This window comes from Nematolebias whitei, chromosome 18 (genome assembly GCF_014905685.2).
Source record: "Nematolebias whitei isolate Nwh7 chromosome 18, NemWhi1, whole genome shotgun sequence".
In the NCBI taxonomy this organism is placed as follows: Eukaryota; Metazoa; Chordata; class Actinopteri; order Cyprinodontiformes; family Rivulidae; genus Nematolebias; species Nematolebias whitei.
The window spans coordinates 14478942-14506272 of record NC_056515.1 but is presented as its reverse complement, the minus strand read 5'-3'; the positions used below and the strand labels follow the sequence as shown (position 1 = coordinate 14506272).

Genomic DNA, 27331 nt, shown 5'->3' with positions numbered 1-27331 from the left:
TATATATATATATATATATATATGTATGTATGTATGAACTTCTTGCTCGCCCTACTCTTCCACTTAGACAGTACCACTTTACTTCAAACTCAGTCCTCTACCAGTGACCTGGGAGTTTGAGGATTCTGTGCTGTATCTTAGCTGTGTCTAGGACTGCATTCTTTTGGCCAGGGATCTCTGAAGTTGTTCCTGGGATCTGTTGGAGCCATTCTTCCAGTTTGGGGGTCACAGCATCATGTGCTCTAATGACCACTGGGACTACTGTTGCTTTGACTCTTCACAACGTCTGTATCTTTCAACCCTTGGTATTTTTCGAGCTTCTCATGCTTCTTCTTCTTGATGTTGTAGTCACTTGGGATTGCCACATCCATCATTATTAACTTCTTATCTTGTTTATTGAATACTACAATGTGTGATTGGTTAGCCTGTTTGTTGGTCTGGATTTGGAAGTCCCACAGTAGTTTAGCCCTGCCATTCTACACCACCCTTGGTGGCATCTACCACTTTGACTGTGGGACTTCCAGTCCATACTCAGCACCAATTATGCTTTGCATGTCTGGATTTTGCATCCTGCTATTATGTGTTGAACTGTCTCAGGAGTATCTAGGTACAGCCTGCATCTTGGGTGTAGTCTGGTATGGTAGACCCCGACCTCTATTCCTCTTGTGCTGAAGGCCTGTTCTTGTGCTGCCATGATTAGTGCCTCTGTGCTGTCCTTCAGTCCAGCCCTATCTAGCCACTGGTAGGATTTATTGATAGCCACTGCCACTTCTTCAATCTGTCAGTGGGGGCAGTCCCTGGCAGTCAAAGATGAGCCCCTACTGTGCAGGGGCTCATTTTTCCGTGATAGCTCCTTTTGTTCCTCCTCTTCCAAATTGGGTTTCTGCTGCTGACTGAGACATTCACCCATCAGTTCTTCAATAAGGGCTTTCCTCCTGATGTACTCCAGGAACTTAGTTGTTTCATCCTGTATAGTGGCTCTGATAGGCTTACTTTCTGCTCTGATGTTCTTCCTGTCTCATGAAGAGTCCTGAACTGTAGCTTGTAATTGTAAAAAAGGTTTTTGTCCATTTAGGTAAATCTTACATATGCTTATGAGACCAAACATTTCCTATGTATGGTTTTGACGATGATGAGTGGCGGGGATCTGATGTATCACATACACAAAATGGGAAAGCATGGCTTAGACATGGACAGAGTTCATTTCTATGCTGCAGAAGTCTGTTGCGGTTTAATTCATCTTCACCAGAATTCAATAGTCTACAGGTAAGTAAGGTCTCACATGCATTTAGTTTAAATATCTGCTGATGTCAAACGAGGAGGCTGATATGCTGTGTCTGATCTTTCAGGGATCTAAAACCTGAAAACATTCTCCTGGATGACAGTGGTATGTAGGAACACAATGTGGATGTTTTTAGAGATAGGTTTGCAAAAATAGCTTGTTTGTGTTGATGTAATGTACAAACCGGATTCCAAAAAAATTGGGACACTAAACAAATTGTGAATAAAAACTGAATGCAATGATGTGGAGATGGCAAATGTCAATATTTTATTCGTAATATAACATAGATGACAGCTCAAAAGTTTAATCTGTGTAAATGTAACATTTTAAAGGAAAAATATGTTGATTCAAAATTTCACAGTGTCAACAAATCCCAAAGAAGTTGGGACAAGTAGCAATAAGTGGCTGGAAAAAGGAAATTGAGCATATAACGAACAGCTGGAAGACCAATTAACACTAATTAGGTCAATTGACAACATGATTGGTATAAAAAGAGCTTCTCAGAGTGTCAGTGTCTCTCAGGAGCCAAGATGGTAAGAGGATCACCAATTCCACCATTGTTGTGCAGAAAGATAGTGCAGCAATACCAGAATGGTGTTACCCAGCGTGAAATAGCAAAGACTTTTAAGTTATCGTCATCAACCGTGCATAAAATCATCAAAAGATTCTGAGAATCTGGAACAATCACTGAGCGTAAGGGTCAAGGCCGTAAAACTCTATTGGATGCTCGTGATCTCCGGGCCCTTAAACGTCACTGCACCTCAAACAAGAATGCCACTGTCAAGGAAATAACAGAATGGGCTCAGGAATACTTCCAGAAAGCATTGTCAGTGAACACAATCCACCATGCCATTCACCGTTGCCAGCTGAAACTCTACAGTGCAAAGAGGAAGCCATTTCTAAGCAAACTCCACAAGCTCAGACATTTGCACTGGGCCAGGGATCATTTAAAATGGAGTGTGGCAAAATGGAAGACTGTTCTGTGGTCAGATGAGCCACGATTTGAAGTTCTTTATGGAACACTGGGATGCCATGTCATCCGGACCAGAGAGGACAAGGATAGCCCAAGTTGTTATCAACGCTCCGTTCAGAAGCCTGCATCACTGATGGTATGTGGTTGCATGAGCGCTTGTGGCATGGGCAGCTTGCATGTCTGGAAAGGCACCATTAATGCAAAGAACTATGTTCAGGTTCTAGAACAACATATGCTCCCATCTAGACGTCATCTCTTTCAGGGAAGACCCTGCATTTTTCAACACCATAATGCCAGACCACATTCTGCAGCAATCACAACATCATGGCTATGTAGGAGAAGGATCCGGGTACTGAAATGGCCAGCCTGCAGTCCAGATCTTTCACCTATAGAGAACATTTGGCGCATCATAAAGAGGAAGGTGCGACAAAGAAGGCCCAAGACGATTGAACAGTTAGAGGCCTGTATTAGACATGAATGGGAGAGCATTCCTATTTCTAAACTTGAGAAACTGGTCTCCTCTGTCCCCAGACAGTTGAGTGTTGTAAGAAGAAGGGGGGATGCCACACAGTGGTAAAAATGGACTTGTCCCAACTTTTTGGGGATTTGTTGATGCCATGAAATTTGGAAACAACAGATTTTTCCCTTAAAATGATACATTATCTCTGTTTAAACTTTTGATCTGTGATTTGTGTTCTATTCTGAATAAAATATTAGATGTTGGCACCTCCACATCATTGCATTCAGTTTTTATGCACAATTTGTTTAGTGTCCCAACTTTTTTGGAATCCGGTTTGTACAAAAATAACTTGACATTCCAATCATTGCTGCGGAAACTTTTGTCAGACATCAAGTGGATATTTTTAGCTTTGCAAGTTGTCAGATTGGGAGTCTTGCCAAACAGTCACTCATGTAGCCAACTAGAATAATTCATTATATTCACATACCTTTTTCTTGAGGAGGAAAGAGCTTGGACTAACAGTTTGAGGAAATAAAATGGTTGTGGTAAGCAAGTGAAGTGTTACCTAATACACATTTCTACATTTGTTTCTTCATTTTTGCCTGAAGGCCCTTGTCGTGTGTGCTTTTCTTTATTCATTACTGGTTAGAGTGGTGTGAAAATGAGTCGTAAGAACAAGTATAGCAGAGAGAGGTGGAGAGGGGGTGGTGTTGAGGAAACAAAAAGTGCGTCACAACACTTAAGAATCTCAAACATGAGACTAGTTCAATGGATTTCGCTTTGTATTTGTCATGAAGGACACATCCGCATCTCTGACCTGGGCTTGGCTGTCAGACTGTCTGAGGGGAAACTGGTGGGAGGTCGAGTCGGCACATTGTTTTACATGGGTATGTATACAGCTTATATTTGGTTGGGATTCATGGTGCTGTTCTTAAATGTATCAACTAAGAAAAATCTGACAAATTCTTCCATTCTAATTTCAAAAACCTCTCCCTCTGTAGCCCCAGTCAACTGTGGAGTTCCTGCAAGATCCATCTTAGGGCCCTTGTATTTATATTGTACATGCTTCCTTTTGGGGTTTTTTCTGCACAAACCATATTTCATTTCATTATTATATAGAGAATACACAGATTTATTAAACCTGGAGTAATAATAAATAATAATAAAAAGATGAGATGCAGGATGGCTAGTCTGGGATGCAAATTTTTAGTCCTAACACTTTTGTAAAGTTAGCATCTTACTTATTGCTCAGTTGGTCTTCAGGATCATGCTAGGAATCTTGTGTAAGGATGGCACCCTCTTGTGGCTATTACTCATCCTTACACTCCCTGATTTAGAGCTGTCATTTCTAACCTGAACCCGAAACCCAGCCTGGACCGGCTCGGATTAGGGCCGAGCCGGGCCGTTGTGATTAATGGGCGGGCCGGGCCGGTCTCAGGTTTTTAATTAGGTCAGGATTAGCCGCGATCCAATTATATGATAACACGGCCTGCCATACATTCACCAGCCACATGCGGCCATTTCACCACGAGCTGACTGGCCTTGAATGAGGTACAAAGTTCAGTTATGCTTCAGATGGGACTGTACTGCCAGGCAGCATTTCATCGTCCAAATGGACGTTCATTCTGCCACTGCACTCAGTGGACGCGTGGCTGACGATTCAAACAGGTGAGATCCCAAAGCAGACGCATGTGTCAGAGCTGTCCGTGTGTCTCAGTAATTCAGAAGAATGCAGGCAGAAACGGAGTTTAAAGGCTTTTTTATGGCCATCAAAGGACAAACACCTCTCAGCTCTTTTTGGATTCAGATTTTTTGGGCCCGAATGCAACGCTACCCTGGTTTCCCTGTAGATTATTCTGATTGTCAGTCAGAGTCAGAGAGATTTATTTGTCATACACACCACTTGTGTCGTGGAATGAGATTATGTACACAGGGTCCCAGTTACATCCCACAATAAAATGTAAAAGAAAAATATCAATAAGATCTAAGATATGAACTGAAAAAACATCAACTAAATATGCACTAAGCACTAATAGCATAAAAACAATATGACCAACAGTAGCACGAATATGTCTGTGTGAGCAGATGAGCATGAATGAAGACAGCAACATGAAACAGATCAGCAGCACCTACGTGTCCTGTCCAGGTGTGTGTGATTGTGCCTTGTTACTTTGTGTGTATATATAAGTCTGTGTCTATGTGTTACTCGTTGTCTGGGCATCGTCTAGTCTTCGTCTGGTTTCCTTCCTCGAGTCTTTGGTTATTCCCTCATGTGCATTCAGCCATGTAAGTGTTTTGCTGCCACAACTTATTATTTGAATTCATTAAAGTGCTTCTTATTTTCCTCCCTGGTTCTGAGTTCTGCCCGCACTACTGGGTTCTACTCCAAAACCACCACTCCTGACAGTATGCCCAGACCATCAATGGAACCCAGCAGGCAGATGACTCGAACCGATTGGACCGCCTGGTGGGGGAGAGAAATTAATCAAATTCAAGAAGAAGCGGCCATCATCCATTGGAGTGGGTTCCAGATCAAACCCGTCTGGAGATGCCACAGCCCCGAAATGGAGATTCTCCTGTCACCCCTGTTACGCCTCAAGGTCTCAGGGGGTGTAACATAAAATGTGTCCAGAGAAATAAAAGATGGAGTTGATTGATTTTAAAAGGGGTTTATTACAAAGAAACATGTTTCACAGACAAATACTTGTTGACCCAACAAACTTGGACATATCAAAAAAATATACTAAAGTGGGTCAAATGCTGCCTCAACAATTAAGTAACAAAAATAAAAATAACCCAACAAGTCAGTCCAGTCCAGACTCAAAACAACCCAAATAAAACAACATTAAAGGTTCATAAAAAACTTTCCAAGTACAAGTTTCTAAATTTGACACAACCAGTCAAACTCAAAACCAAGCTACTAAGCAGAGGAAAAAGGGATCAGGAGTACAAAATACTTTAAAGTTGCCCAAACAGTCCTCGAAAGGCTACAACAACCAAATTGGGGGTCAGCTGTGCAAAACGTCTGCCTAAAACTGCCCCAAAACATTCCTCAAAAGGATGGGCAGCTGTAGCTGAATGGTAAGAGCAGTCGTCCTCCAATGCAAGAGTTGGGGGTTCAAATCCACCAGCAGTCACATGCCGAAGTGTCCCTGGGCAAGACACTGAACCCCTCATAGCCTCTGATGTGTGTCCCATCAGTGTTTGAATGTGACCTAAAGAACTGATTAGTCTCATTAGAATGATTTCTTCAATTAGCTTTGTAGAGATCTAGTAGAGTGCTGTATGAATGGATAAATGAGGACACAGATTGTAGTGTAAAGTGCTTTGAGTGTCTTGAAATAAGATAGAAAGGTGCTATATAAGTACAGTCAATTTACCATTTACCATATACAACAAAGTGGGGGTCAGCTGTACAAAAACTCTGCCTAAAACTGCCCCATTGAAGGAATGATTCCAGGATCCTTTTATAGGGTGCAGGTGGACCTCATCATCATCTGATTGGTGTGGCAATCTCTTGCTGGTCCAATGGTGTTGCTGTTCTGCAGCCTCCTGGCACCCTGTGAGCTGAGTGTGCTCCCACACCTGAATCTGCATAAACAAAGAGAGAGACTGCACAGCCTCTAGAGGCCAGGGGCCATAACAACCCCTCCTAGTGGAGGAGGAAGAGAGGAAGAGTGTTCAGTTCCGAGGCAGCGGCCTGGCTCGCAAGCAAACGTGAGCGCCAACTCACCTAAAGGGTGCACAGGCTCAGTATTTTCCTCCCTAAAGGGTGCGCAGGCTCAGTATTTTCCTCCCAGGCTCTGATCGAGGTGGCAGCTTTTTTTTCCTCCCCCGTTTTTCCTTCTTCCTGCTCTGCTCTCTGTCTGTCTGAAGTGCCTGGGTCTCATCTCCCGAACATAAATTAAGAAGATTATGGATTTGGTATCGTGGGCGTTCAACTCTATTGATAAGATTTTTTCATCAAAGCGACAAGGTCCTGGAGAACCGGCTTGTCCAGCTGAGACTCACGCTGTGGGGTACATCATGGATTTGTGGGGAGTGTGGCAGATGATGTGTCTCTCAGTCCTGACTCAGGAGGATGTTGAAGACGTTTATATATTTGGAATTATGATAGCAGGGACTCTGCTTTTTGGCATCAGCGGGGCTCTGTTTTATCGACTTTTGAAGAAGACATTGGCAGCAGTTTCGGCCATGGAAAAGCTTCCGAGTCAGTGTGAAGGACTGGTCCTCGCTGTGGGAACTTTGAATCGTCTGGTTTACAAGCTTAACTGTAAGGTGGAGGCGATTGAGAATCGCAGGCCACCTGCGGCTTCTGGGACTCATCAGCATGGTGGGTTTGACCTTGAAGGAGACTCATAGCATGGATCAGTGGAATGGAATCCCACAATTAGGCATTTTTGGAACCAGAACGCCCAGATGGACTCAAAGCTGAAGAAAAAAGTAATCTGTCTGCCTGAAGTAAAACAAGAATCAAGCTTATTTCAGACTCCCGACGGCCTTGGAGTCAGAGTCAGAGTCAGAGTCAGAGTATCTTTATTGTCATTCGCACCTCATGTGGTACATGTGGTGGAGCGAAATTATGTACACGGGGTCCCAGTTACATCCGACAATAAAATGTATAAGAAAAACAGTAATAACATCTAAGATATGAACTAAGAAAAACATCAACTAAATATACACTAAGCACTCATAACATAAAACATTGAACATCAGCACAAACATGAACATGAGTCTGTGAGCAGATGTGCACGCATGAACACATCAACATTGAAACAGATCAGCAGCAACATGAAACAGATCAGCAGCAACATGATATGGTTTTTCACAGTGATTATTCTGGTTAGAGATTCATGAGTCTAACAGCCTCAGGGTAGAAGCTGTTCCTCAGTCTAGTGGTTCTACACTTAATGCTCCTTAACCTCCTTCCTGAGGGGAGTGGGGCAAAAAGTGTGTGTGCTGGGTGGGTGGGGTCCTTCATGATGCAGGTGGCCCTCTTCCTGCATCTGGAGGTGTAGATGTCTGTGATGGTGGGGAGACTGATTCCAACAGATTTCTGTGCAGCCTTCACCACTCTCTGCAAAGCTTTTCTTTCTGCAGCTGTGCAGCCTCCATGCCACACATTGATGCTCGAGCACAGGATGCTCTCCACTGCACACCTGTAGAAGGAGGTGAGGACTGAGCTTCCCAGACCAGCTCGCCTCAGCCGTCTGAGGAAATAGAGTCTCTGATGAGCTTTCTTGATCAGGCTGGTGGTGTTGTTGCTCCAGCTGAGGTTGTCATTCATGTGTACACCCAAGTACTTGTAGCTGGAGACCACTTCCACCGCAGATCCTCTTATGTTCAGGGGGATGTAGGTGTTTTTGTTCCTTCTGAAGTCCACAATCATCTCCTTTGTCTTCTTCACATTGATGTGAAGGTTATTCTCTCTGCACCAGCTCTCCAGGTGTTCCACCTCTTGCCTGTAGCTGGACTCATCATTGTTTGTGATGCATCCCACCACCGCTGTATCATCTGCAAACTTTACAATGTGACAGCCTGGATGGGTAGCTGCACAATCATATGTGAGCAGAGTAAACAGAGGGGGGCTCAACACACATCCCTGAGGAGAGCCAGTGCTGAGGGTTATGGTGGAGGAGGAGAGGTTGTGGATCCTCACTAACTGTGGTCTGTTTGTTAAAAAGTCTAGTACCCAGTTGCAGATGGAGGGGCTTAGTCCTAGTGTGGATAGTTTGTCCATCAGGGTTTGGGGGATCATGGTGTTGAAGGCGGATGTGAAGTCCACAAAGAGCATACGGACGTAAGAGTTTTTCTGCTCCAGGTGGTTGAGCGCAGTATGGACCACAGAGGAGATTGCATCCTCTGTTGATCGGTTCTCACGGTATGCGTACTGATGAGGGTCCTCGTTGATGTTGATGGTTGTTTTGATGTGAGTCATGACCAGTTTTTCGAAGCATTTAGCGACTATCGGGGTGAGGGCCACTGGCCGATAGTCATTCAGACCAGTCACTGTAGAGCTTTTTGGGACTGGGATGATGGTGGCAGTCTTCAGGCAGGTGGGAACTGTCTCCAGGGTAAGTGAGGTGTTAAAGATGTCTGCCAGCACCTCACAGAGCTGATCAGCACATTCCTTCAACACTTTTCCGGGGATGTTGTCTGGGCCAGTTGCTTTGTGCGGATTAATCCTCCTGAAGGTACTCCTTACTTCGGCTGAGGTCACGCTGAGATGCTCTTCATCCGGTGGCGAGGTGAGTCTGGTGCTGGGTGGTCTGTTCGGGTCTTCAAAGCGTGCATAGAACTTGTTGAGGGCATCAGGCAGAGATGGGTCTTTGGGGCATTGTTCACTCCTTCCTTTATAATCTGTTATGCACTTAATGCCCCTCCACATGCTCCGAGGGTCTTGTGAGATGAATTGACCCTCGATCCTCTTTGCATATGTGGCCTTGGCCCTCTTAATACCAGCAACCAGCTCTTTTCTTGTCCTACTCAGCTCCTCTGAGTTTCCAGACCTGAAGGCAGTGTTCCTGGCTTCCAGCAGGGTACGCACCTCTGCATTCAGCCAAGGTTTTCTGTTTGGGTAGCTTTTAACATTTCTGATAGTGGGGACTGTGTCAGTACATGTACTAATGTAACCCAGTACTGAGGATGTGTATTGGTCAAGATCAAGCGAACCTCCATTTTCAGCAGCTTCTCTGAAAACCTGCCAGTCTGTTCGATCAAAACAATCTCTCAGTATGGGGCCACTGTCCTGGCTCCAACATTTAACTTTCTTTTGTACCGGTCTGGAGCGTCTCAGCGGGGGCATGTAAGCAAGAGCCAGGAAGATTGAGATGTGGTCTGACAGTCCTAGGTGGGGGCGGGGTTCGGCTTTGTATGCATTTTTTACGTTCGTGTAAATGTTCGTGAGACAGGCCGACTATCAATTTCTCCTGGGACATGAGAACCCAAGGACAAAAGCTTCATCTACCCCCCCCCCACCCCCGCCCCCCACACCTCCCTGTCCAAGCTTATCAGAACTGTCTGCTGAAACAACATCTTCAGAAACTGTGGCTGATCTGAAAAACGCTCATGGACAAATCTCAACACCTTGATGTCAAATGCAAATGTAATCATGTTTTAATTGTGCTTGCTGGTAGAGTTTTTTGATGTCTCAAATCGTGTCCTGATAGACAAGATGTGAAAGATCTTTTTTGTAATACCACTATCTACCCTCATGTTTCTACCCCTTTTCCTATCTAAGATTATTATCTGATAAGGATAAAAATGGCCACGCTTTCTACAGTTGCAGCTTTGTGCACTCCGCCTATCTTTTGGACGACTGTACGTACATATTCGCGTTGTACCTCGGTGCAATTACAATAAAGTTTATTCTGATTCTGATTCAGAGAGTCCTGTATCTGCAGAGTCAACAATGTCCACAGAGGGCTTCTCTGTTAATATGTCTGATGACGTCACTGCTGTTTCCAAACAGCTTCAGGATCTTTATGTTGCCGCCTCCATCAACCCAGACTGTCGTTTTAGACACAATGCATTCTTCATCATGGAGACACTGCTTTTGTCTAAACCAAACTTGATTCTAATCTCTAAATTCTTCCAGATACTGCTGAAAGTCAAGACTTAAAAATCTGTACCAGAATCCTCCTAGCTTATCTCCTTCCTGTGTTGCTGTGAGGTCTGGCCCCAAGACCTCACCACGTCTGCTGTTCCGAGGGGGTCCTGAAGGACGTCCCCCATGTCTGCCATTTCAAGGGGGTCCTGGAGTATGCTACCCGTGCCTGCCATTCTGAGGGGGTCCTGGAGGACTCCCCTTATGCCTGTTGTTACGAGAGGGTCCTGGAGGACCCCTCTCAAGCCTGTTGCCCTGGAGTCTCCATGCTGACCACAGAGGTCTCCACGCCAGCCCCTGAGTGTTCCATGCCAGCTCTTGAGTGTTCCATGTCGGCCCCTGAGGTTTCCACGTCTTTCATGGGGTGTTCCATAGCAGCTGCAGCCTCTTGGGTCACCATGCCAGCTACAGAACTGATGGTTCCTCAACTCCTTTCTCCCTGTGCTAGATGGTCAAGGACTCTCAGAGTGAACGTCACCATCGGCCACCCACCTGAACTTGCGCCATGTACTGGATGGCCTCCCACCCGCCCACCTGAGCTTCTGCCCCATGCCGGACAGCCACCCACCAGAACTTCTGCCATGTGCTGAATGGCCTCCTGGCCACCCACCAGAGCCACGTCCATTTAATGAACAAACTCACGGTCGACCACCTGAACCATGGTTCCATGATGGGTGGTTTCCTGGCCGCTACTCCCGAAATGTTGTCATAGGCTGGGTGGGCTCCTACCCACCTACTTAGACTCTTTTCCATGTGCCTTATCTATGTCTACTTCCCAGGCTGCTTTCCTGTCAGTTTTAGGTTTCTTGTCCTTGTGTTTTCCTCATGCCCTCCATCCTTTCAGTTCCTCCCTCTGCCCACCCTAGTCTTTTGGGGTGGGCTTTCTGGGGAAGCCAGGGGGCATCCTTGTGGAGAGGGTACTGTAAGGATGGCTCCCTCTGGTCCCCATCCTTACACTCCCTGGTTTCCATGTAGATTATCCTGATTGTTTTCACCTACGTGTCCTGTCCTGTGTGTGATTGTGCCTTGTTACTCATGTGTATATGTCTGTGTCTTTGTGTTACTTGTTATCTGGGCATCGTCTGGTCTTCGTCTGGTTCCCCCCCCCCCCCCCCCCCGAGTCTCTGGTTATTCCCTCGTGTGCATTCAGCCATGTAAGTGTTTTGCTGCCACAACAGCTTATTATTTATATTCATTAAAGTGCTTCTTATTTTCCTCCCTGGTTCTGAGTGCTGTCTGCACCACTGGGTTCTACTCCAAAACCACTCCTGACATCTTGTAGTCTTTTTTGACAGTAAATTAAGAATTTATTAAATTTGGTAAATTATTTTTTACAACTGTAAACTGAGTTCAAATTGGTATCAAAGAGCCGGTATCTATCATGTTTCTGCGGTATCTGGTGTTGAACCTAGGTGCAGGCAGACAACAGAGATTCAGAAGTAGAATCATGAACTAATTTATTTACACAACAAAACAAAAGCTGACGGGGCAGCAGACTTACTTTTTTCAGTGAGTAGACGAGGAGGCACAGAGGGAGACAGAACATGAAGCCTTCATAGGACAATCCATAGACAAAAGAAAAGACACAAGGACAATACAGACACCAACGAGATAGAAAGACAAACACCTGGAGTGATTAGAATTAGACACAGGTGAGACAGGAACTGAACCACAAGGATGGGGAACACTGGGGAGTGCATAAATCACGAGGATACAGAAAAGACATGACAAAACCCAGAAACCCCACAGTACCTCCCACAGCCCCTGATGTTCCAAAACACTCTACCCAATATGGGTAGGAGGAAAGGGGGAAAACAGGGTGGAGGGCACGAAGAACACAAGGATCAACGAAAAAAAACTGACAGGATAAGCCTGGGACCTAAACACATACAAAAAACACAAAAGTTCAGGTGGACGGTCAGGGGATCGCACAGGAGCAAGAGTTGGGCGGACAGTCAAGAGACTGTCCAAACCGGGGCAAGAGTTCTGGCAGATTGCTTGGAGACCGTCCAAAGCAGTTTCTTTACAGAAACTCCTTTATAAATAAACTACAATTTATTGTATACGACCAAGTAATTCAATCATTTTTAGCCAAAATAGTCTTAGCAGTCTACTTTGATAAAATACAATGAAAAACCCAGAGCTGATCTTGGATTACTTTTTTGTTTAGACTAAATCGACATTCAGAGCTTTAACAATGTTTTTTTTTTTCTCTCCATTTTGTTTACAGCTCCTGAAGTGTTCGGCAAAAAGAAATATGGTACAAGTGTAGACTGGTGGGGTCTGGGCTGTCTGATTTATGAGATGATTGCAGGTCAGTCTCCATTCAGGGACAAGAGGGAACGTCCTAACTCCTCAGAGATGGAGATAAGAATACAAACAGTCAATGAAGACTACAGTAACAAGTTCAGTGTGGAAGCTAAAGACCTCTGCAGTAAGGTTAGTTCCACAAAACAAAGTGCTTAACTCATAACAACAGTATCTAAAGCAGACAGGTTACTTGTCCTGGCAGCAAAACCCAAGAAAATACCTGTTTAATTAGAAAATACCGTATTTATTTCCCAAAATGTGTATCTGTAGTCACAACAATCAAGTACGGTAGTTTTGAATTGACTACACTCTTACCCTGCCAGCTTTTAGATAGCCCTACTAACAAAGTACAGCAGGTTTGAGTGAATGGGATCATAACTAGCAGGCATTTAACTATACTGTAGGTTAATTCCAAGGTTACAACATATACTTAGAAAGCTTCAGTGTCTCAGAAAGGTAATTCAATTATTTTTCTGATGACACAGCTCAGGCTCAGGCTATAAAATGCTTACCACTTTTTTTTTTCAAATGATTGATATAAATGTATCAGAGAAAAAGGAGTTGATCACTAATTTTTAGGTGGACTAAAGACACACTCAATATAAACATTAATCATAGGTTGAAAGTGTGAAATATAAGGTGTTCGATCCTCAGTTTAAGGCTGATTTACCAAAAATCTGATTGCCAAGTGGGGTCAACAAAGGACATTTCATGTACATAATGCCAGTTCATGACACCAGATGTCAGTATGTGTAGAGCTCCACCATTGCCTGCCACCTCTCGACCTTGACTACTTTCCCATGAAGACTTTACAGCCTTGACACAACCAGACTCCTAGAACTAAGGCTCAGCTACCAGGTGCTCAACAGTGAGATACCTCTCAGGTCTGGCTCAATGAGGTGCCTTAGTTTCCCTGTTCAAGGCAAGTTAGCATGTTTCCCATGGTCTTCCTTCATCAACATCTTCAAATGCTCTTAGACTGACCCCTCCCCTTAGCCCAAAGATCATGTGAATATTTAACACAATAAAGTGGTAATTGTTTGCCTCAAGTTGAGACGTTCAAGTATCTGAGGTCCTTGTTCATGAGTGATAGCAAGATGAAGCGGTAGATTGACTGACAAATCAGGATGTCATCCCCAGTAATGAGGGTATTGTTCTAGTCTGTTCTAGTGAAAAACGGAGCTGAGACTTGATTAAGATACCTTCTGAAAGCCTCCTTCTGGAAGTTTTCAAAGCACATTTCATTGGTAGGATACTCAGGGAAACCAAGAACCCATTAGAGGGATCAATCTCAAAGATATCTCTGGCCTGAAAACACCTTGGGATTCCTAGGAGAGAAGCTCAGCGGAGAGGGATGGGGCTTCCCTCCTGGATGTATTGCTTCTGCAGCCTGACCTTAAAGATGAGAGTTGGTTTTTTTTTTTCAAAATCTATTGCTTCTGATTTTAGGGCACAAACATGGATGATATTAATTTTAATACAGTACCTGTACATGTTTTAGAGATGTGCAGAGTTTGTTATTTAGTGGGGAGTTTATCCCGTTTTTGAACATGTATAAAAAAAATAATTTGTTCTTTGCCATGTTAGAAGCAAATGAGGACTTGTAGGCTACAGATGAAATATAGTCAGATTAATAAAGTTGTCTGACTGACATCACTATGATCCTGGAACTGCTTGTACATACATGCTATGAACTGCTAGTGTGCACTGGAAAAAAATACTGTCTATTTTCTTTGAGGTATTAACATGTTCACTTTGTTGTAGCTGTTGACCAAGGATCCAACACAACGGCTGGGTTGCCAGAGTTCAGGAGGGAAAGAAGTGAAGACTCATTCCTTCTTTAAACAAATCAACTTCCGAATGCTGGAGGCAGGACTGGTAGAACCACCATTTAAACCTGATGCAAGTACCTTTAATGATTTGCAACACTTTAAATGTTCAATGTATACCTATCGCCAAAGGGTTTTGGAATGACTCGAGTACTGGTTTTCAAACAGTTTCTGCTTTAGTGTTTTTAGATCTTTTGTCAGATGTTTCTATGATATACAGTACTTGGGCATAATTACAAGCATTTCACAAGTTTTGCTGAACTACAGTTTTACTGAACTATGTATATTGTTGTGAAAGAGTAGCTTATTTTTCAACAAATTTTGCTAAAGGAGGAGAAGAAATGTATTTGGTTCACTCCGGTTTGGTTTATTTGTCATATGCAAAATCAACACTAGGGCAACAATGCAGTGAAATGTTTAGTACGAGAAGAACCATCTCGACTCGTCGCCAATTCAATTCAATTCAATTCAGTTTATTTATATAGAGCCAAATCACAACAAAGTTGTCTCAGGGCACTTTACAGAAACATTCACATACATAAAAGCCAATTAGTAAAGTTCTCTATCTAAGGAATCCAGCAGACAAGTTGAATCTTGGCTTCGTTGCAGTCTCCCATCCTGAGCAAGCACAGTGGCAACAGTGGAAAGGAAAAACTTCCTTTTAAAAGGAAGAAACCTCCAGCAGAACCAGGCTCAGGACAAGTGGCCATCTGCTTTGACTGGCTGGTTGAGAGGACAGGAAGGAGAGACAGACGAACACAGAATGGTAGGTCCAGGTATAGGTCCAGGTGTATCTGAAAGACAAAAAAACACATGTTAAGGATAGAAAAAATAATTACAAATACAAAACAGGTTGAGCAGAGTAAGTAAAGACAGTAGTAGAGTGAAAATTGTGGTCAGTTTGGCCTCCAGCAGTCTAAGCCTATAGCAGCATAACTAAGGGACAGCTCAGGAAACCCAAGCCGACCCTAACTATAGGATTTAGCAAAAAGGAAAGTCTTAAGCCAAAAAAACAAAAACAAGAAAATAAGTGTGCAGCAAAAATACTGTACTGCAAAACATACTAAAAAAATTACTAAAATACTAAAAACTTACCAAAAATACTACAAAAAAAAGACACCAAAGTTGAAAAAGCAATACATCTACATCGGTGATTCGGTTAGCAGTGAGTTTCTTTCACCATCATGGTTCTGTTCTGTTAGCGGTGTGATCTTGTTAGCAGATCCAGTCAGCAGCTTGATGGTAATAAGAACCACAGCAACTGCCCTCACAAACCGCAGGCCAGAACCAGGTCATTCAGACAGAGAACATCCCAGGTTTCCCCGCATAACCGAACGGGTCCGAACTGCGTGCAGGCAGATGGAGGATCCTGTTAGCAGCGTTAGCAGGTCTTGTTAGCAAGTCCGGTCAGCAGCTTGATGGTAATAATGACCGCAGCGGCTTCCCTCACAGACCGCAGTCCAGAACCAAGTCTGGCCGAGAGAGAACATCCAAGGTTTTCCCACAGAACCAAACAGGTCCGTAGAGTTCGGTCCATGCAGGCAGATGGAGGATCTTGTTAGAAGCGTTAGCAGGACTGCTAGCAGCTTGATGATAATAAGGACTGCAGCAGCTGCCCACCCAGACTGCCCTCCATAACTGGATCCAGCAGACAGAGAACATCCAAGGTTTTTACCCGCGGAGCCAAACAGGTCTGCAAAGTGCGGTCCATGCAGGCGGATGGAAGATCATGGAGATGGCAACCATGACAGGCCAGAGCCTGAGCCCAAGGCTGGGGGGGAACTGAACCACAATGGCTGGATGGCAAGGCAGCAACACACAAAATTCCACAAGTGTGTCACGGTCATACGCGTAGTGTGGGTGTGCAGTGTAGGCATAAAAGAAAAGGTTTAAACAAGAGCAACAGGAACAAAAAAGGATCGAGGCAAAGCGGAGCTCCCATCAGTGCGGCCATGCTGCGGCGCTTGTGACGTCACAGTCAATGGTTGCAGTTATTTTTGCAACATCTTTTTAATGACAAGCTTTTCAAGAAAAACTGGACATTGTAACAAAAAGAACTGCCAACTCCAAAGCTACTAGTAAGCCTGTCCCAGCCCAGGAGAGGGAATATCCACAACTTTTAATTTGGAAACTAGAGGTACCCATGGCTTACAGCCTCTGAGCACTGCAGTTTGGCTTGCTAGGAATGCCAGCCATTTGCAGGTGACATGTTGTTTAAAATCACACTGTAATAAATTTGTGGGTCAAACAGGCAGAAGATCTAAAAATATAAACCATAAAAATCTGATTAAAATAAACACAGTTACTTTACCAGAGCAAAATCATAAAATAATTAAATGTGGATTATTGAACATCAGATCTCTTTCCTTTAAATCCCTGTTAGTTAATGAACTGATAACTGATCATCATATTGATTTATTCTGTCGGACAGAAACTTGGCTACAACGGGAGGATTTTGTTAGTATAAATGAATCCACTCCTGTTAATTATTTAAATTTTCATGTTCCTAGAACAACTGGCCGAGGTGGAGGAGTAGCTTCTATTTTTCAGTCAGGATTATTGATTAATGCCAAACCAGTTATTAGTTATGATGCTTTTGAATCACTGTCCCTCAGTCTTTCTCATCCAAAATGGAAATCAGAAAAGCCGTTTTTACTAGTTGTTATATATCGTCCACCAGGTGCTTACTCTCAGTTTTTGTCTGAATTCTCAGAATTATTAACTGACACCATTAAATACTGATAAAATCCTCATAATGGGTGATTTCAATATTCATGTTGATGTTGAAAGTGAAAGCTTAAGCATAGTCTTTAATAATTTAATAGAGTTATTTGGTTTTACCCAAAATGTCCGCACATCTACTCATTCTTATCATCATACTCTTGATTTAGTTCTGACCTATGGTAATAGTTCCTCAAAATCATATTCTGTCCAACCATTTTTTAATAACCTTTGAGTTTACATTAAATGACTACACAATCACTGAGAGTAAATTTCATCTCAGCAGGTGCTTATCAGAAAATGCTGTAACCAAATTTAAACAATCTCTTCCATCAATGTTTTCCTCTGTCTTGCAGAGTAATGCATAAGAGAACAATGACTTAGATCATCTAGTTGATCATCTTACAACTTCAATGCAAACTTCACTTGATAAAATTGCTCCACTGAAAAAAAAAGTAATCAATCAGAGGAAACTGGCTCCTTGGTTCAATTCTGAGTTACGTACTTTAAAGCAGGCATCTAGAAACCATCCATCCATCCATCCATCCATTTTCTTTACCCGCTTATTCCATTTTTGGGTCACGGGGGTCGCTGGTGCCCATGTCCAGCAATCACTGTGCGAGGGGCGGGGTACACCCTGGACGGGTCGCAAGTCCATCACAGGGCCACATAGAGACAAACGAGACAAACAACCATTCACTCTCTCACTCACACCTAGGGACAATTTTTAGAGTTACCAATCAGCCTAACATGCATGTTTTTGGACTGTGGGAGGAAACCGGAGTACCCGGAGAAAACCCACGCATGCACGGAGAGAACATGCAAACTCCACCCAGAAAGGCCCCTGGACCGGGGTTTGAACCAGGGACCTGCTCGCTGAGAGGCAGCAGCTCTACCAGTTGCGCCACCGTGCTGCGCATCTAGAAACCAGGAGAGAAAATGGCGCTCTACTAATGTTGAAGAATTTTATTTAACTTGGAAAGATAGTCTGCTAACATGTAAAAAAGTTCTCTGTAAAGCTAGAACTTTATATTATTCATCTTTAATTGATGAGAATAAAAATAACCCTAAATTTCTGTTTAGTACTATTGCTAGAATAATTAAAAGTCCCATTTCTGTTGAACTATGTATCCCTACAACTATAAGTAGTGATGACGTCATGAGATTCTTTATAAATAGAATGATTTCAATTAGAGAGAAAATTCAAACCATCTTTCCTTCTACTATCTCTAGTCCCCTGTCAAATGAGACAACTTTAAAAATTTTACTAGAACCTGATTTATGTTTAGACAGTTTTTGTCCTGTTGAGCTCTCTGAATCGTCAAAAATAATAACCTCATCCAAACCATCCACATGCCTGCTAGATCCCATCCCAACCAGACTGTTTAAAGAGGTATTTCCCCTAATTAATGTCCACATTTTGGATCTACTTAATTTGGCTTTGGTTATGTGGTTATGTACCACAGCACTTTAAGGTTGCTGTAATTAAACCTTTACTTAAGAAGTCTGACCTTGATTCAGAAATTCTGGCCAACTATAGACCTATATCTAATCTAACTTTCCTCTCAAAAATTCTAGAGAAAATAGTTGCAGGTCAGTTGTGTGAACATCTACAAAGAAATAATCTGTTTGAAGAGTTTCAGTCAGGGTTTAGAGCTTATCATAGCACAGAAACAGCAGTCGGCTTCGAGATGATTCTGGTCCACCATCCGGCGTCTCGGGGGGGGGGGGGGGGAGCGGTATGCCACCAACACTGTTTATAGTGGGAGTGGTATGCTGCTGACCTCAACTCGGGATGTTGTGGGTCGGTGGGCGGAATACTTTGAAGACCTCCTCAATCCCATCGGCAAGTCTTCCACTGAGAAAGCGGAGCCTGGGGACTCTGGGTCGGGCCCTCCAGTCTCTGGTGCTGAGGTCACCGAGGTGGTTAAAAAGCTCCTCGGTGGCAGGGCCCCAGGGGTAGATGAGATCCGCCCAGAGTTCCTTAAGGCTCTGGATGTTGTAGGGTTGTGTTGGCTTACGCAACTCTGCAATATTGCATGGACATCGGGGGAAGTTCCCCTGGATTGGCAGACCGGGGTGGTGGTCCCCCTATTCAAAAAGGGGGACCGTAGAGTGTGTTCCAACTACAGGGGAATCACGCTCTTAAGCCTCCCTGGTAAGGTCTATTCGGGGGTTCTGGAGAGGAGGGTCCGTCGGATAGTTGAACCTCGGATTCAGGAGGAACAGTGTGGTTTTCGTCCTGTCCGTGGAACACTGGACCAGCTCTACACTCTCAGCAGGGTCCTGGAGGGTGCGTGAGAGTTTGCCAAACCAGTCTACATGTGCTTTGTGGACTTGGAGAAGGTGTTCGACCGCGTCCCTCGGGTACCTGTGGGGGGTACTCTAGGAGTATGGGGTACCGGGCCCTTTGATACGGGCTGTTAGGTCCCTGTATGACTGGTGTCAGAGCCTGGTCCGCATCGCCGGCAGTAAGTCGGACTTGTTCCCGGTGAGAGTTGGACTCCGCCAAGGTTGCCCTTTGTCACCGATTCTGTTCATAACTTTTATGGACAGAATTTCTAGGTGCAGCCAAGGTGTTGAGGGGATCCGTTTTGGTGGCCTTAGGATTGCGTCTCTGCTTTTTGCAGATGATGTGGTCTTATTGGCTTCATCAGATCGTGATCTACAGCTTTCGCTGGAGCGGTTCGCAGCCGAATGCGATGCGGCCGGGATGAAGATCAGTTCCTCCAAATCTGAGGCCATGGTCTTGAGCAGGAAAAGGGTAGAGTGCCCTCTCCGGGTCAGGGAGGAGGTCCTACCCCAAGTGGAGGAGTTCAAGTATCTTGGGGTCTTGTTCACGAATGAGGGAAAAATGGAGCGTGAGATCGATAGGCGGATAGGTGCAGCGTCTGCAGTGAAGCGGGCGCTGTACAGGTCTGTCGTGGTGAAGAGAGAGCTGAGTCAAAAAGCGAAGCTCTCAATTTACCGATCGATCTACGTTCCCACCCTCATCTATGGTCACGAGCTTTGGGTTGTGACCGAAAGAATGAGATCTTGGAACAAGCGGCCAAAATGAGTTTTCTCAGCAGGGTGTCTGGGCTCTCCCTTAGAGACAGGGTGAGAAGCTCGATCATCCGGGAGGGACTCAGAGTAGAGCCGCTGCTTCTCCACGTCGAGAGGAGCCAGTTGAGGTGGCTTGGGCATCTGTTTAGGATGCCTTCTGGACACCTCCCTGGTGAGGTGTTCCGGACACATCCCACCGGAAGGAGGCCCAGAGGAAGACCCAGGACACGCTGGAGGGACTATGTTTCTCGGCTGGCCTGGGAACGCCCCGGGATTCCCCCGGAAGAGCTGGCCCAAGTGGCTGGGGAGAGGGAAGTCTGGGCCTCCCTACTTAGGCTGCTACCCCCGCGACCCAACCCCGGATAAGCGGAAGAAAATGGATGGATGGATGGATGGATGGATGGATGGATGGATGGATGGAGAAACAGCACTAGTAAAAGTAACTAATGATTTTCTCATGGCTTCAGACAATGGACTTGTGTCTATACTGGTCCTGTTAGACCTCAGTGCTGCATTTGATATGGTTGATCACAATATTTTACTACATATGCTTGAATGATATTGGGATTACAGGAACAGCTCTAAAATGGTTTAAATCATATCTATCTGATAGATTCTAGTTTGTAAATGTAAATAATAAATCTTCTTCATACACCAGAGTTAGTCATGGAGTTCCTCAGGGCTCAGTTCTTGGGCCAATACTCTTTACTTTAAATATGCTTCCATTAGGACAAATTTTCATTGTTATACTGATGACAATTTATAAAAACAGAATGGGAGGCAGATCTTTCGGTTATCAGGCTCCTTTCTTGTGGAACCAACTTCCAATCTCTGTCTGTGAGGCTGACACATTATCCAGTTTAAAACTAGTCTTAAGACTTTCCTTTTTGCTAAATCTTATAGTGGGCATCCAAAAAAGTTCAATCTGGTCCTCTGGACATTCAAAAAAAAACAAAACAACACAAAGCAAAAAAATATAAAAACGTTTCATCTCTCATCCAAGAGACTTCCTCAGTCTGAGGTGCTGTTTTCAGCTCAGTCTCTTAAATAGCACCTTCTCAGAGTGGATCAACCAGTTTGCTGCTGACAACCAAAACCAGCTGATCACATGTTCAAGAAGGACCATCAGCCTAACAATGGATCATTAGCACACTGATGGCTGTTTACTATTCACAGAGGGCTGAGTGATACTAGCAATCACAGCATTGTAAGAGGGGGACAGTTGAACCCGGAGGCCTCCACCCCTGTTTAATGATGGACGATTTCTTTTCACAAAGATGGCCTCCTTTACTCCTCTCTCAAACCATCGTTCCTCTCTGTCCAGGATGTGCACATCTTCATCCTTGAAAGAGTGACCGCTGGCCTGGAGATTGTCGTAACCGAGGGGAACCCAGATTTGTACGAGACCCGGAACGAGACAGACTCAGGTGGAATACAAAAGAAACGGTGTTTATTTACAAGTGAAAAGACAACAGTTCTGGTACAGCTCCTCTGCAGCTCCTGGAGGAGTTAGAGGAGGACAGTCAGGACGAGGCAAAGTTCCAAATAGTTGAAAAGATTGTTTTCTGTGAATCTCTTACAGTTTGATCCAGAGGTGGGTTCCAGTCCTCCGGGGAGCTCCAGAGAGAGAGTCCAGCGGCTGGCAGGGCAGGCACTGGCCAGATTAGAGGCACCAGGCAAAAGGGATCCAGGCGCAGGAGAGGTTAAACCAAGGAGAGACCCAAGAGGGTCAGCAAACCAAGAACAGGTCACGAGGAGATCCAGGGAACCAAGAACAGGACACGAGGAGTCAGGAATCAAAGGATCACGAGGGGTCCTTTGAACAAGCCGAGGAATCAGGATAACTAGGAACAAGAGAACAAGGTTAGTACTGGAGAGACTAAGCCTAAAAGGCTTGAAGCACAACTACCATGGAAGGTGATATGCTCCAGCGAAGAGTAGCACTGGACTGCAGCCTTTTGTAGTAGGAGAGCCTCCTCAGTCTGATGGCCGTCAGGTGTGATTAATTAGCGGCCATCTTGGAGGAGGAGCTGCAGGCAGTGGTACTCTTACAGTACCCCCCCTCAAGAATCGCCTCCAGGTGACCTGAGATGCTTGTCGGGATGATCCCTGAAGAAGGAGGTGATGAGGCTGGGGTCGAGGATGAAGGATCGGGGGATCCATGACCTCTCCTCAGGACCGTACCCCTCCCAATCGACGAGGTACTGGAATCCTCGGCCCCTGCGTCGCACGTCGCGGATGGATCAGACCGTGAACGCAGGGTGGTTGTCGATCAGGCGGGGTGGAGGAGGGAGGTCAGAGGGAGGACACAGAGGGCTGGTGAGGACTGGCTTGACCTGGGACACATGGAAGGTCGGGTGGATCCTCATGGTCCTAGGGAGCTGCAGCCTCACCGCAGAGGGGCCGATGAGCTGGGTGATGGGGAATGGGCCGATGAAGCGTGGAGCCATCTTTCGGGGGGTGTCCTTGAGAGGAATGTCCCGGGTGGACAGCCACACTTCTTGGCCCACCTGGTAGAGAGGGGCCGAGGAACGTTGACGGTCAGCGGCTTTCTTCATCTGGGCGGCCGTGCGGAGGAGTGCGGACCGCACCTGGCGCCAGACCCTGCGGCACCGTCGGAAATGATGTTGCACGGAGGGGACCGCGCAGTCCACCTCTTGGCCGGGGAACAGAGGAGGTAGGTAGCCTAAGGAGGCTTAGAAAGGAGACAGGCCGGTGGCGGTGGAGCGATGGGTGTTGTGGGCGTACTCAACCCAAGCCAAATGGTGACTCCAGGCTGACGGGTCCTTCTCTGCCATGCAGCGCAGGATGGATTCCAGTTCTTGGTTGGCCCGTTCAGCCTGGCCATTCGACTGTGGGTGGTAGCCCGAGGTGAGACTGGTGGTGGCTCCCAATGTCCTGCAAAAAGAGCGCCAAACCTGGGACACGAACTGTGGTCCACGGTCCGACACGATGTCTGAGGGGATACCGTGCAGTCGGACCACGTGCTGCGTCAGCAGGTGCGCCGTCTCCATTGCAGAGGGGAGCTTGGACAGAGGAATGAAGTGAACCGCTTTGGAAAAGCTATCGATTATGGTTAAAATGACTGTGTTACCTTCAGAGGGTGGGAGACCGGTAACAAAGTCCATCGAGACGTGGGACCACGGACGGTTCGGGGTGGGCAGAGGTTGCAGGAGGCCGGAGGGGGGTTGGGTGCCCGTCTTATTGCGGGCGCACGTGGGACAGGCAGCAACGAACTCTCGAATATCCGCAGACATGGCTGGCCACCAGAAGTGAGTCCTGGCCAGGGAGATCATGCGGGTGGAACCTGGATTACATGAGAGTTTGACATTGTGAATCCAGTGTAGTACCTTTGGGCGTAGAGCAGTAGGCACGAACAAGGTTCCAGGGGGGCCACCACCAGGGTCTGGTTCCACCTTCCAGGCCTCCCGGATCTCCTCTTCGATGGGCCACGTGAGGGCCCCAATGATGCAGGTGGAGGGAAGGATGGTTTCCTCGGTCTCCGTGTTGTCAGGGGGGGCGAACTGGCGGGACAGTGCGTCCGGCTTGACGTTCTTGGAGCCGGGCCTAAAGGTAAGAACGTAGTTGAACCTGGTGAAAAACAGTGACCAACGTGCCTGGCGGGGGTTCAGGCGTTTAGCGTCCCGCAGATAAGTTAAGTTTTTATGGTCAGTCCAAATCAAAAACGGGGTCTCCGTGCCCTCCAGCCAGTGCCGCCATTCCTCCAGTGCCAGCTTAACTGCCAAGAGTTCACGGTTTCCCACGTCGTAGTTTCGCTCTGCTTGGGATAAGCGTTTAGAAAAGAAAGCGCAGGGATGGACCTTGTTGTCCTCCAAGGATCGTTGAGACAGCACCGCCCCTACCCCAGTATCTGAAGCGTCAACCTCCAAGATAAACTGTCTGCGTGGATCAGGGTGAGAGAGGATGGGTGCAGACAAAAATAAAGTCTTTAATTTAAAGAAAGCAGTTTCAGCCTCAGGCGACCAGATAAACGGTCTGGAGGTGGAGGTGAGCTGAGAAAGAGGGGCAGCCACTCGACTATAATTTTTAATAAAGCGTCTATAAAAGTTTGCGAAGCCCAGGAAGCGTTGCAATTGTTTCCTGGACTCGGGTCTAGGCCACTCGACCACAGCTTTAGTCTTTTCTGGGTCGGTCCTGCAGTGGCCTTCCCCAAAAATGAAACCAAGGAAGGGAACCGAGGAGACATTAAATTGGCACTTCTCGGCCTTAACAAATAACTGGTTCTCCAGTAACCTCTGGAGAACCCTCCTTACCTGTTCCACATGCAGAGCGGGGTCACGGGAAAAAATAAGGATATCATCTAAGTAGACAAACACAAAATCGCCGATGAAGTCGCGCAAAACGTCGTTTACAAGGGCCTGAAAAACCGTGGGGGCATTTGTTAAACCAAAAGGCATAACTAAATATTCAAAATGGCCGAGGGGTGTTTTAAATGCTGTTTTCCACTCGTCGCCCTCTCTTATGCGAACGAGGTGGTAGGCATTTCTTAAATCTAATTTGGTAAAAATAGTGGCGGATTGCAACTGTTCATGTAGGGAATTGATTAAAGGGAGTGGATATTTGTTTTTTACAGTGATGTTGTTCAAAGCGCGATAGTTGATGCAGGGACGTAAAGTCTTATCTTTCTTTGAAACAAAGAAGAAACCTGCACCGACGGGAGACGTGGAGGGACGAATAATACCAGAGTCGAGGGACTCGTTGATATATTCCTTCATGGAGTCCCTCTCAGGACCCGAGAGATTATAAAGTCGACTAGACGGCAAGGGGGCGCCAGGGAGTAAATCAATGGCACAGTCGTAGGGACGGTGAGGAGGGAGTGATAAGGCTCTCTGTTTGCTAAACGCTGCCGCAAGGTCGTGGTAGGCAGAGGGAACAGCGGAGAGATCTACTTTCTCACTAGGAGAAGTGACCACTGGCTGCCCGGCGATCGCGGAACGCAGACAGTTTTTGAGGCACTTATTGCTCCACTTCTCAACTCGCCCTAGCTCCCAATTAATGTCTGGGTTGTGCGCCTTTAGCCAGGGGAAGCCTAAAATTATCTGAGAAACGGAGGAGTCGAATACAAAAAAGTCAGTCATCTCGTGGTGGTTGCCAGAGATGATAACATGAAGCTCGATAGTTTTCTGTTGGACGAGCGCCAACGTTTTACCAGTTACACCCGAAACAGAAATAGGAGGAATCTCGCGAGTGGGTAAAGAATATTTGGCAACCAGGTCCGAACTGATAAGATTTTGTTCGGCGCCCGAGTCAACCAAGGCCAATAAGGAAACACGAGAATTATTTATTTGAATAACTGTGGGCAAGAGGAGTTTAAATGGGGAGGTAAGAGCTGAGTTACCCACCAGTATCTCCCGCTTTACTGGTGGGCTCGCTCGTTTCCCCGAAACGGGCAGAGAGGTAAATAATGACCGGGGTTGCCACAGAACATGCAGAGGTTAGCGTTTCTACGGCGCTCTCGCTCTTCAAACGTCAACCGTGTTCGCCCGATCTGCATGGGTTCTGGCTCAGGAGGCACGAGAAAATTGTTCTGGGGAGACAAACAAGAAGAATTAATACACGGGGGCGTCTTCAGAAGATGATTCTCTTTCGTAGTTTTAAAATAACGAGGTTCACCTGAAGGGGCCGCGAACCCGGAAGTGGAAGGTTTCTGGGAGTTGTAGTCCCGTTCTCGCCTCCGCTCCCGGATACGGTCATCAATGGAAATGGCCATATCGATAAGTTGGTCGAACCCTTCCGGTTCGTCTCGTGCAGCGATTTGGTCTTTTATCTGGTCAGAGAGAGAGTTTAGGAACGCACCTTGGAGAGCGAGTTCGTCCCACCTCGTTTGAGCCGCCAGGATCCGGAACTCTAGGGCGTACTCCGAAACAGGACGGCGGCCTTGACGTAATCCCAGGAGACGTTTTACTGCGTTTGAAGCCTGCAGGGGGCGATCGAAGATCCGCCGAAACTCCTTCAGGAGTTGGGGGTAAGTAGCCGGGGGGTCCACGTGGGACTGCATGAAAGAAGTAGCCCAACGTAGAGCGTTACCTTTGAGAAGGTTAATAAAGTAAATAATTTTTGCAGAGTCTGTGCTGTAGAGAGACGGGGCTCCCTCGAAAACGAGTCTGCACTGCAGCAGAAAACCCCCACATTGGTCGGGATCTCCGGCGAACAGCTCAGACGGTTTGACGAGCAGCTGTGGACCATGAGAGGTTGCGACAGGCGTCTCACGAGGAACGCTGGGGACAGGCGTGTCGGGCAGATCTGGAGGAAGAGGAGGTAGAAGTTGTTGATTTAGGGAGTAAATCATACCTCCAAGTTCCTGCATGTTGGACTGGGCTGCACGTTGCTGGGTCAGAACCTGTTGCAACATGGTCTCCAGTCTGGAGATCCGTTCCACCTGTGAGATGGTGGTTGTCTGTTCGCTCCCGGTCTCATTCTGGGTCTGTTTTGGCTGGAGCATTTCTGTCGTAACCGAGGGGAACCCATATTTGTACGAGACCCGGAACGAGACAGACTCAGGTGGAATACAAAAGAAACGGTGTTTATTTACAAGTGAAAAGACAACAGTTCTGGTACAGCTCCTCTGCAGCTCCTGGAGGAGTTAGAGGAGGACAGTCAGGACGAGGCAAAGTTCCAAATAGTTGAAAAGATTGTTTTCTGTGAATCTCTTACAGTTTGATCCAGAGGTGGGTTCCAGTCCTCCGGGGAGCTCCAGAGAGAGAGTCCAGCGGCTGGCAGGGCAGGCACTGGCCAGATTAGAGGCACCAGGCAAAAGGGATCCAGGCGCAGGAGAGGTTAAACCAAGGAGAGACCCAAGGGGGTCAGCAAACCAAGAACAGGTCACGAGGAGATCCAGGGAACCAAGAACAGGACACGAGGAGTCAGGAATCAAAGGATCACGAGGGGTCCTTTGAACAAGCCGAGGAATCAGGATAACTAGGAACAAGAGAACAAGGTTAGTACTGGAGAGACTAAGCCTAAAAGGCTTGAAGCACAACTACCATGGAAGGTGATATGCTCCAGCGAAGAGTAGCACTGGACTGCAGCCTTTTGTAGTAGGAGAGCCTCCTCAGTCTGATGGCCGTCAGGTGTGATTAATTAG

At 46.1% G+C, this 27331-nt stretch overlaps 1 protein-coding gene across 1 annotated transcript in view; it reads left to right on the top strand.

The window, feature by feature from the left end:
• LOC119424872 (G protein-coupled receptor kinase 5-like) overlaps positions 1 to 27331 on the top strand; it is a 41707-nt gene that overhangs the window by 1338 nt on the left and 13038 nt on the right. Inside the window, exons 2-6 of the mRNA XM_037692385.1 lie at positions 1076 to 1266; positions 1350 to 1387; positions 3513 to 3602; positions 12552 to 12760; positions 14396 to 14533. Of these exons, the coding sequence (XP_037548313.1) occupies positions 1076 to 1266; positions 1350 to 1387; positions 3513 to 3602; positions 12552 to 12760; positions 14396 to 14533 (666 nt within the window). The remainder of the gene's footprint in view (positions 1 to 1075; positions 1267 to 1349; positions 1388 to 3512; positions 3603 to 12551; positions 12761 to 14395; positions 14534 to 27331) is intronic.